We start from the raw sequence: 11717 nt of genomic DNA, 5'->3' as shown, positions 1-11717 counted from the left end.
GATTGAAGTTCTCTGGTGACCTGTAATTGTTTTTCTTTGGCGCCAAAGACTATTACCTCAGTTTTGTTTTTGTTTAGCTGGAGAAAATTGTGGCACAACCAGTCATTGATTTCCTCAATGCATTTACCAAGAGCCTGTACAGGGCCTCGGTCTCCTGGTGACATTGTGATATATATTTGTGTGTCATCTGCATAGCTGTGATAGTTTATTTTGTTGTTTATAATCTGTGCCAGTGGGAGCATGTAGATGTTAAACAGAAGGGGTCCCAAGATGGAACCTTGGGGAACTCCACATGTGATACTTGTCTGTTCAGATGTGAAGTTACCTATTGATACAAAGTATTTCCTGTTTTCTAAGTATGTTTTGAACCAGTTTAGTACAGTTCCTGAAAGACCTGTCCAGTTCTCCAGTCGTTTGAGTAATATGTTGTGGTCAACTGTATCAAATGCTGCACTGAGATCCAGTAAAACTAGGACTGACATTTTTCCACTGTCTGTATTCAGACATATGTCATTAAACACTTTGGTCAGAGCGGTTTCAGTGCTGTGGTTCTGTCTAAAACCTGACTGGAAGGCATCGTAGCAATTATTCTGTTTTAAGAAGTAACTGAGCTGTTGAGAAACTGCTTTTTCAATGATCTTACTTAAAAATGGGAGATTTGAGATCGGCCTGTAGTTGTTCATTTGTGTCTTGTCAAGATTGTCCTTTTTCAGTATAGGTTTGATTACAGCAGTTTTTAGTGATTCTGGAAACACACCTGATAATAAAGAAAAGTTGACGATCTGTAACAGGTCTGACTCTAAAGTCTTTGAGACCTTTTTGAAAAAACTTGTTGGCAGGACATCTAAACAGCAGGAGGAGGAGTTCAGTTTACCTAAGATGTCCTCCAGGTCTTTGCTGTTAATAGGGTGAAACTGTTTCATGGTGTTTAAACAGTTTTTTGGTGGACACAGTACATATCCTGGATCTGCTGTTGATGTACCAATTGCTTGTCTAATTTTTTGGATTTTTTCTGTGAAGAATTTGGCAAAGTCATTGCAGGCCATGGTCGAATGAAGTTCAGCTGCCACTGACACAGGAGGGTTTGTTAGCCTGTCAACTGTAGAAAATAAGACCCGAGCATTATGGCTGTTTTTAGTGATGATGTCAGAGAAGTAGGACCTCCTTGCATTCCTCAGTTGTAAATTATAATTGTGAAGTTTCTCTTTATAAATGTCATAATGAACCTGGAGGTTTGTTTTTCTCCATCTGCGCTCAGCTTTCCTACACTCTCTTTTTTCATTTTTCACCAGTGTGGAGTTTCTCCATGGAGACTTTTTCCTTCCAGAGATAACCTTCACCTTAATGGGAGCAATAGTGTCCATTACATTTAACATGTTAGCATTGAAGCTATTGACGAGCTCATTGACTGACCCTCTGGACAGGTCAGGTGTTAATGGGAAGACCTGGTTAAAAATTGCACTACTGTGTTCAGTTATACACCGTTTTGTGATCACTGTTGTTGATATATTTGTGTGGGCTGAGATTTTACTTTCAAAGAAAACACAGTAATGATCAGACAGGCCCACATCAGACACAGTAACCGTTGAAATGCTCAGGCCTTTGGAGATCAGTAGGTCAAGAGTGTGTCCTCTATTATGTGTGGCCTCTGTTACATGCTGAGTCAGCCCAAAGTTGCCCAGAGTGTTACTCAGGTCTTTAGTCCCTTTGTCCTGAGGGTTGTCCACATGAATGTTAAAATCCCCAACAATAATTACACAGTCAAAATCAACACAGATCACAGACAGCAGTTCACTGAGGTCATTAAAAAAGTCTGTGCAGTATTTGGGAGGCCTGTAAACATTAAGAAACACAACTTTGGATGGGGCCTTCAGCTGTAAAGCCACATATTCAAAAGACTGAAAACTTCCAGGAGATAGCTGCTTACATTGAAATGATTCATTAAATAAGACAGCAACCCCCCCTCCTCTCCTGCTCACCCTGGCCTCACTGATAAAACTGTAGTTAGGAGGGGTCGTCTCGATGAGAACAGCTCCACTGTTACTTTGGTCCAACCAAGTTTCAGTTAAAAACATAAAATCAAGGCTGTGCTCAGTGATTAAATCATTAATTAAAAATGTTTTCCCAGCTAAAGGTCTAAAGTTTAATAAAGCCAACTTAAGTGTTTTAGAGGTATTACTTGTCCCCTCGTGTTTGGGAGCAGTCTGTGGCACACAAGGTATGTTTACTATGTTTAAAGATCTTTTAGAGTGCAGCTCTCTGTGTTTTGACCAGGCCACATGTCTCCTGTCACCTAAAAGTACAGAAATTTTAAAACCTTCTAGTAAACAGGGTCCCAGCTTCTCCTGGGAAAAGTCACCACTGCCATAATCCTCACAGCCCGGACCCTTCACACATCACACATCAGACTGCGGAGACAGGGCATGAAGAGGAACTAAGGGGGGCGAGGCTGGGCAATGTGACTTCGATTGCTCTGTTGAGGGTGGGGCTCGATGGCGAACCTTTGGCCGCTCTGGTGGGGGGTTTATGGGGGACAAAAAGGGATTGGGACGGGGGGTAGATCTGAGCCCAGCATTGACCCGCTCCATCATCTCCTCAGTGAATTTCAGGTGTGGGGAGGAGGGAGAAAGGGAGGGGGAGGAGGGTGATGGCCTGTCAGGGGTTTGGGGGACTGGGGAAGGTCGTGGTCCCTTGTCCTGGTCGTTGGTGTTGTTGAGAGAGTTGGAGGCAAATAGGGACCCCTCTTCTTGCCTTAGATGTCTCTCCTTTCTGAGGCTCTTCCTCAGATGCCTTAGATGTCTCTCTTTTCTGAGGCTCTTCCCGGGTGGGGGCAAATGGAGCTCCTCCTCAAGGTTTCTGCTGGGCTTTGTCTGTTCTTGGAGTACTGTTTGTGCCTCTTTATGAGATAACTCCTCGTTTATCTCAGCCTTGGCACCAAGCACAGATGGATGACGTATGGAATAAAACAAGTTTGAGGTGAACAGTTTCACCCCTGACTTGTTAAAATTAAATCCATTTGCTTTGAACAGATGCCTGCGTTCCCAAAAAATATTAAAGTTGTCGATAAAATGCACTGAGTGGTCAGCACATGCTGATATAAGCCATTTATTCAGTGTAAACAACCTGCTGAATCTCTCGTCTCCTCCTCTGACCGGCGGTACAGGTCCACTGATGAATACAGCTGCATTCAGAGAGTTTACAGTATTTAATAATCCAGTAAAGTCCCGTTTCAGAACCTCCGACTGTTGTTTGGACACATCGTTTGACCCTGTATGCAGAACAATGTTTGTCACAGTTGGATATTCATCATCAATTTGAAGAATTCTCTCCTTCAGGTTGTTGACCATATCCTTAGGAAAGCAGAGGACTTTAGTGTTCTTACCGCACATCCTTTGTACATCCTTTACGGCAGAGTCACCCACAATCAGAGTTTCAGGCCTAGCCTTTAGCTTTCCCTGTGGTCTTTTGCTATTCAACAGATTTTCAGACCTTACTTCGCTGCTTTTAGATGGATGGTTGTCCGATATAGATCCAGGGTCCTTTGATAGTGGAGCAAATCTGTTCTGCAGTTTCACATTCAGTTGTTTTGGAGGTTTGTTGTTATTCTTCCTATTCACGGTTGTCCAGTCCTGTTTCCTCCCGTATACAGGGGTAGAAGAGCTTCTCTGTCTCATAGGAAGTGAAAGCCAGTCGGTTTCAGAGATTTCAGCTCGCTGTGCCCTGCCTGTGGTACGTCCTCCCCCTTCCAGGAGACATGATTTATGTCTTGGTTTTGCACCAAGACAGTCCAAGGGGGGATTATCACTTGAGGATTTATAATAATGCACAGAGTCTACTTTCTTGGTCATGTTATCTGTGCTCCTTAGCTGTGTACTAGCTTGCTCATCGCCATTGTTTTGAATCAAAGGCAAGGTTGTTTCATTACCACACAGTCCATTTACCTCCACGTTTACTTCTAAGCGATGAATTTTTGTCTCCAGTACTGCAATCTTCTGCAGGAGGCTGTGGTAGTCATCTGTGGAGAGGGAAGGCATCTTGTTGCTAGTTAGCCTAGCGGTTAGCCCCTTTCCAGGCTATTGAGGCTGCTCGGTGCCCAGACGCTGTAATCAGGCTTCAGCTGTGTCTAGGCCACAGACACACGGAGCGCTGAGGATAAGGTAACTATAAAAATGTTGCTGTTTCTGTTAAGAACACTTTAGTCCTAATGATCTATGAGTGTCCAGAAGCTATCGCAGGTAAGCTCATAAGGAAAAAAGGGAAAAAATCAGCATAAAAATCAATAAAATCAATAAAAGAAGCAAAGCATTAAAGAGCAAAGAGATGAAGCGTCCACACTCACAAAAGGGGAGGAGAAAGATACTCATTTTAAACACTGTTGTCCAGGTTCCTTGCCACCGGGGACTCCTTCAGGACCATCGCGTTCAGTTTTCGAGTCGGTGTGTCCACGGTGAGCCAGATCATCCCCCAGGTAGCGACGGCCATCTGGGACTGTCTAGTGGACGATTTCATGGCTGTGCCTTCAACTGAAGACTGGCGGTCCATCGCAGAGGGATTCCAGGAGCGCTGGAACTTTCCTCTCTGCTGTGGAGCTCTGGATGGGAAGCACGTCCAGACGAAGGCACCCCCCAACTCAGGATCCATGTTCCACAACTACAAGGGAACTTTTTCCATTGTTCTCCTTGCGGTTGTGGATGCAGAGCATCGCTTCCGCGTCATTGATGTTGGGGGGTACGGGAGGACCAGCGACGGTGGTATTCTGGCCAACTCCACCTTTGGTCAGGCTCTTCGGGCTGGGACTCTCCATCTGCCTCCTGACCAGCCTCTACCTGTTGGAGAACACCGTGGAGCCCAGCCCCATGTCTTTGTGGCTGATGAAGCGTTCCCGCTGCGGCGTGAGCTCATGAGACCTTTCCCTGGACGCCTCCTCCCTTTAGAGAAGAGTGTCTTTAACTATCGCCTTTCCAGGGCCCGGATGATAGTGGAGGGTGCCTTCGGTATCCTCTCCTCACAGTGGAGGTTGTATCGGCGCGCCATAGAACTCCGTCCTGAAATTGCGGAGAAGTGTGTGAAGGCAACGTGTGTTCTCCACAACTTTCTGCGCTGTGTGGACGAGAGAGGGGCACCTGCTGTGAGAGGTGTGGCGCCTGCTGTGGTGGAGCCGTTGCAAGACCTGGGTCGTATGGCAGCAAACAACTCCTCCAGAGAGGCTGTCCTGGTGAGGGAGAAGTTCATGGCTCACTTCTCGGCAGAGGGAGCCGTGTCTTGGCAACCAAAGGAGTAGCCTGTTTGAAGTCTGAACAACTTCCCCACAACGGCTCTTTTAAGAGCCACCCACAAACCTCTAAAGAGTGTTCCTGTGTTTTTAACATTTTCTTAATAAATGGAGCTCTACTCCAAAATAAACTAACCTCTTTTTACTCTGCAACTTGTCTTCACTATGTTCCTATATACAGTGTGGTGCAAAAGTTTGGGCAACCTTATTAATAGTCATTATTTTCCTGTATGAATCGCTGTTACAGTAAAAAATGTCACTTACATATATCATATAGGAGACACACACATTGATATACACTACATATTTATGTTATTTCTCTTTTTTTGTGTTGCCAATTTATGCACCTGCTTGCTTTAGTTTAAACAGTTATTGCACACTTTCTGTAAATCCAGTGAACTGCATTTCACTTCTCAAATATCACTATGTGTCTCCTATATGATGTATTTAACTGACAATTTTTATTGAGACAACCAACAATTTGTACAGGAAAATAATTACTTTTCACAATGTTGCACAAACTTATGCATCCCACTGTATTATGTTTTGTTATTAGTGTAATATGAAATAAATTCTACTTTTGTCAAGTCGGGTGCCAATATTTGCTGTGTAGTAGAACAAAGACATTTGTCATTATAAATGTTTATTTGATAAAATATATAAATTCAGTAACAAAAGGACATAACATAAATATATGAAATCTAACTATTTACAGACAGACAGGAATAAAAAGGACCCAGCTTGGAGTGGAAGAGCCTCAGGGAGAAGGAGGAGAAACATAAGAACATTGTTTCTGCCCTGGAGACCTGCTGCCTCATCAGAAAACTACTGATCATTAGGGTCCAATGTTTCCAAATTTAGCACAGCTGTGCTATTTTCAAAAACTGATTTAGAAATTTGGAATTTCACGAATTCTCGTGTCTGAGGCGGCATGCTCTCCAGAGCAGGAACAAGGCTGAGGAGAAAATATTCTGTTGCAGACGGGCGTGGCCTCTTTAGGCACTCCAGGATAGCCAGCTCCACCGCCGATGGACCGTCCTGGGACCCTTCCCTCGCCCGCCTTCGAGCTGTCCTCCTCTGTGGGCCTGTAAAACACAGCACAAAACACCACAAAGAAATGAGAAGGCTGCTACTAGATTTTCATTTTCAAAATTGAAGAAAACACAGACCAACACAGAGAGACTGAGGAGGAGCTTCTTCCCGCAGGCGATACGGTCTCTCAATCACACCACCACACAGTACTGACCCACACATATGGTTCTTACACACACACTGGACTTTCTGGACTTTGGTTTTGCACAACACTGGTCACTATATTCTTCATTTCTGGTTAATACTTGTACAGCTGCTGTTACTGTGTATATATTTATTTATATTTAGATTTCTTCATACATTCTTATATAGTTCTATATTGTGTATTGTGTATTTTGTTGTACAGTTATTTTATTTTCAACTTTAATTTATATATTTATCTTTATCTTATTCTTCCCAGTTAAATTTACCCTTCATTCTAATTTGTGTTGTACAGTTATTTCATTTTTAACCTTAATTTATATTTTATTCCTTCCTAGTTAAATTTACCCTTTTTAATTTTTCATATTTATTTCCTATCTTATTCATAGCCTTTTCCTTTTTTGTTTTCTTTAGGTCACGAGCAGTTGTCCAAGCATTTCACTACATATCGAACTGTGTATGACTGTGTACGTGACAAATAAAATTTGAATTTGAATTTGAATTTTGAATTTGAAAACCAGGATATGAACAGATTGGTTGTAGATATTTAGTAAAGGTGATCACAAGGGGATTCAAGCAAGTAAAAAGCTATCAGTGCTTGATGTTCATACCTGTGGGTGCAGCAGCAGGAGTGGAGGGACCAGGGACTGGGGAGTCAGGAGAAGCAACAGGGGAGGACTCTGCTGCATGATTACTTGACTCTATCAAGACAATATTAAATGTTAACAGGTCGAAGACAATAGTCATAGAGAATATTATATTATTATATACTTATTATTATATACAGTGGTCTCTCGTTTATTGCAGCACATGAACAGTAGTCACAGTTCTCACAAGTTGATTCTCAAAGTGCAAACCAAGTCAATTTTAAAACGTAAAAGTATGCCGCGCTTTTTCTCCGTCTGCGGCGCCACTTTTGTGCGCCTTTTTCGCTCCCGGTGCAGGTGCCTATTTCCGAATGAGGGTCATAGTTATGAGTGTTTTTGTGCTGTTTTTTTCTATTTGAAGTGATGGTTATCAAAACCAAACATAAGTTTGGCAAGCGCAGGAGACATGACATGGAGGAGATTTGTCATTTCGGCTGCAGAATACAATGCGCATTGTTGAAAGCTGTACGGTGCAATAAAAAAAAAATCAGCGAAAAGGCGAGGCAGTGACGGATGAACAGTGGGACTACTGTATACTGTTTATTAATAAACAAAATATATTCCTGTATGACAACACGCATTAATTAACTGCCTACATTAATTCATTGTAAACATACCTTCTGACTGACACTCCCCTGCTGCCTCTTCGGGCTGTCCCTGGTCCTCGGGGGAGAAGTTCTCCACGGTCCGCACCATATTTCCGCTAGTCTCCCGCGGGGTGAGGAAGGGGTCCAGAAACCCCATGACCGCGAAGAACTTCCATCTCCTCCCCGATCCTGCTGCCGACCCACTCCTCTTCTCCTTCTCTGCCCTCTTCTCCTTATTATAGGTGTCCCTGAGGCTCTTCCACTTTCTCCTGCAGATGTCCTCTGAATAAACGCATTATCTGGTTAGCGGAAAGGTATTGGTGTGTGAATGTGTGTGTGAATGGGTGGATGACTGGATATGTAAAGTGCTTTGGGGTCCTTAGGGACTAGTAAAGCGCTATATACACTGAACAAAAATATAAACGCAACACTTTTGTTTTTGCTCCCATTCCCCATGGGATGGACGTAGAGACCTAATATTCATTCCAGATACACAATATAACCATCCCTCCCAAACAGTGGTCACAAATCAGTCCAAATGTGTGGTAGTGGGCACATCTGCTATATTGAGATAATCCATCCCACCTCACAGGTGTGCCACATCAGGATGCTGATCTGACATCATGAGTAGTGCACAGGTGTACCTCAGACAACAAAAGGCCACCCTGGAATGTGCAGTTTTGTCTCACAGCAAAATGCCACAGATGCCACAAGCAATGAGGGAGCGTGCAATTGGCATGCTGACAGCAGGAATGTCAACCAGATCTGTCGCCCGTGCATTGAATGTTCATTTCTCAACCATAAGCCGTCTCCACAGGCGTTTCAGAGAATATGGCAGCACATCCAACCGGCCTCACAACCGCAGACCTTGTGTAACCACACCAGCCCAGGACCTCCACATCCAGCAGGTTCACCTCCAAGATCGTCTGAGACCAGCCACCCAGACAGCTGCTGGAACAATTGGTTTGCACAACCAAACAATTTCTGCACAAACTGCCAGAAACCATCTCAGGGACGCTCAACTGCATGCCCGTCGTCCTCATCGGGGTCTTGACCTGACTCCAGCTCGTCGCCGTAACAGACTTGTGTGGGCAAATGCTCACATTCGATGGCGTCTGGCACGTTGGAGAGGTGTGCGCTTCACGGATGAATCATGGTTCACATTGTTCAGGGCAGATGGCAGCTGAGAATGTCCCAGTTCTTGCATGGCCAGCATACTCACCGGACATGTCACCCATTGAGCATGTTCGGGATGTGCTTGACCGGCGTATACGACAGCGTGTACCAGTTCCCACGAATATCCAACAACCTCGCACAGCCATTGAAGTGGAGTGGACCAACATTCCACAGGCCACAATTGACAATCTGATAGACTCCATGCGACGATGTGTTGCACTGCATGAGGCAAATGGTGGTCACACCAGATACTGACCGGTTCTGGGTCCCCAGACCCCCAATAGCGTAAAAAACTGCAAATTCCAGGGTGGCCTTTTGTTGTGGGCAGTCTGAGGTACACCTGTGCACTACTCATGATGTCAGATCAGCAACCTGATGTGGCACACCTGTGAGGTGGGATGGATTATCTCAATATAGCAGATGTGCCCACTACCACACATTTGGACTGATTTGTGACCACTGTTTGGGAGGAATGGTTATATTGTGTATCTGGAATGAATTTTAGGTCTCTACGTCCATCCCATGGGGAATGGGAGCAAAAACAAAAGTGTTGCGTTTATATTTTTGTTGAGTGTAAATACAGGCCATTTACCATTTATTTGTACAACAGTGGGAAAATCGCGGGAGAGTAGGCGGGCTTGCTAGCTTTTGCGCCGCTTCATCGGGTCAGTCTGAAAATTAAAAAGAAGGAATGAACTTACCAGGTTGCCCGATCTCCTCACTGATCTGCCCCTTTGAACTAGGTAACAGCCACGTCACCAGGCTCCTGATTGGTTGTCGCGGCGCGATTTGACGCTGGAGTTCAGATTTTTCCAACTCGAGCGGGGGACGCGAAACGCGTGTATGCACAAAATGCAACACATAAACTCACGCGCGTGGTTTTTTTCGCGAGTCAAACGCCTGAAACGTGCTACACTCACGCGCGTTTTGGCGTTTTCGCGACGCAAATCTGCTTCCGAATTTTCGCGGGAGCCGCAATCGCGGGTCAGCGCGCCTTTCCATTGACTTTACATGTAAGCCTGACGCTCTGCCTGCCTCTATCGCATTCGGTGTGAACACACCGTTACTCCTATTTCTTCTTGTTGCATGTTGAAGCTCTACTTGGAACCTTTTTAAGATCCAACCATACAAAATATGATTTTTTGCCATTTGAAAAATGGCATTTTTCAAATGGTCTTAAACTTTTGATCAGGACTGTAATGTCAGGGTGAGTGGGATGAGCTGTGTGGCTAAAGCTAAACTGTACTGGGAACAAAGCTAAACTACAAAACAGCAAACATGAAGGAGAGTCAGCAGAGGCATATGGAGGTAGATAGCAGGGAGAACACATGGAATGAAGTACGGTAAATTCACAGACAGACCAGCAACTACATCAACAGAAGACACGACTTAAATACACACAGAAGAACACAGGGAGATTACACACAGGTGGGGAACACAGCTGGAAGTAATAAGGGCGAACGAGACAAGGGGAGAATTAAAACAGAACACGCTGACATCACACATGAACCACTGACCCAGAACCGTGACAATACCCCCCCCCCCCCCCCCCCCCCCCCATGCTGCTGGCTCCCAACAGCCCTAAACAGAAAACAGTACAACAAAACAGAGCACCAGGGCGGGCGGAGGGCGTCCAGGAAAGAGGAACAGAAACAACCAAAAGACAAGGAGCAAAAATCCAGGAACACAGGAAAACAGATCAAAACAAAACCAAACTAGATCTTGACATGAGTCCATGAAAAGTTCAGGGGGTTGACCCGGAGCTTGAAAGCACATGAGCCAAAAAAGTTCCGGGGACCGGCCGTGCGGACAGCAGCGGCGATGCAGGCAAAAAAAATCAGGAGGCCGGCCACGACGGCCATGATGTCCCATTAGAGGCCTGGAAGGCGGCCGGCAAAGGCAAGATGGAACAGACCATGCTGGATCTGACAGCAGTGTAGCAACCGCAGGACCAGACGAGGCAGGACCAGACGAGGCAGGACCAGGCGAGGCAGGACCAGGCGAGGCAGCTGCGGAACCAGATGACAGCGTGACAGCGTGGCAGCTGTGGAACCAGACGACAGCGTGGCAGCTGCGGAAGCAGACAACAGCATGGAGGTTGCAGGGGGTGATGCAGGTGGTGGCTGAACAGGCTCCCCAGAGCCGTCAGCAGACACGAGGATGTGCTGGCTGGGTCCTCCGGGTCCTCTTTGCAATGATAAGGAAGATTAAAACATAATCACTTGTGACTCATGATGTGCATTAAAGGGTTAAAAAACACTGTAAAAGCACACAGACGGTGTTATTTTCAGGGTAGTTGGTTATAATATTTCTCCATCGTCCTTTCAGTATCACACTGACAAGTTGCTTACCTTTCATACCTGGTCCTCTTTTACTCCTGTTACCTTACGGGACATCAGTGCTCTGCTTGGTCGAATGAAACTGACTTCAAGCCACCTTGATGTACTTCCTCCATCATTTTTCATTAGTGTGTTTGACTCTATTGGCCCCTGTATTCTGGAAATAATTAATACTTCTCTTTCCCAGCTATTTTAAACAAGCTATTGGTTAAAGAAACCAAATTTGGACCCATCTCTTCCAATCAGTTACAGGTCAATATCAAAATTGCCATTGGTGTCAAAGATCTTGGAAAAAACAGTTGCAGAACAACTTAACAACTTTTTGGAGAAGAACAATTTTCTGGACATTTTCCTGTGTGGTTTCCGCAAATTGCACTCTACTGAAACTGCTTTGCTTAAAGTGTCTAGTGACATTCTGATGGCAGCAGACACTGGAGAGTACACCATTCTGGTTATGTTGGAT

The 11717-nt window shown here is 44.9% G+C and overlaps 1 protein-coding gene across 1 annotated transcript; it reads right to left on the bottom strand.

Annotated features, from left to right (window-relative positions):
* Window positions 1-6097: 6097 nt before the first annotated feature.
* Window positions 6098-11311, bottom strand: LOC146550573 (uncharacterized). Its single transcript, XM_085259931.1, has 5 exons — window positions 11276-11311; window positions 9617-9710; window positions 7770-8021; window positions 7117-7206; window positions 6098-6357 (listed from the first exon to the last, which is right to left on the bottom strand). Exons 1-5 carry the CDS (start codon window positions 11309-11311, stop codon window positions 6098-6100), a joined length of 732 nt encoding a protein of 243 aa, XP_085116057.1.
* Window positions 11312-11717: the final 406 nt, after the last annotated feature.

Source organism: Mchenga conophoros, linkage group LG20 (assembly GCF_057382185.1).
Source record: "Mchenga conophoros isolate Kocher_MC1m ecotype Shallow Benthic linkage group LG20, M_conophoros_male_GT1.1, whole genome shotgun sequence".
Taxonomy (NCBI): domain Eukaryota; kingdom Metazoa; phylum Chordata; class Actinopteri; order Cichliformes; family Cichlidae; genus Mchenga; species Mchenga conophoros.
The sequence above is the reverse complement of the archived record's forward strand: the minus strand, read 5'-3'. Positions and strand labels throughout refer to the sequence as shown.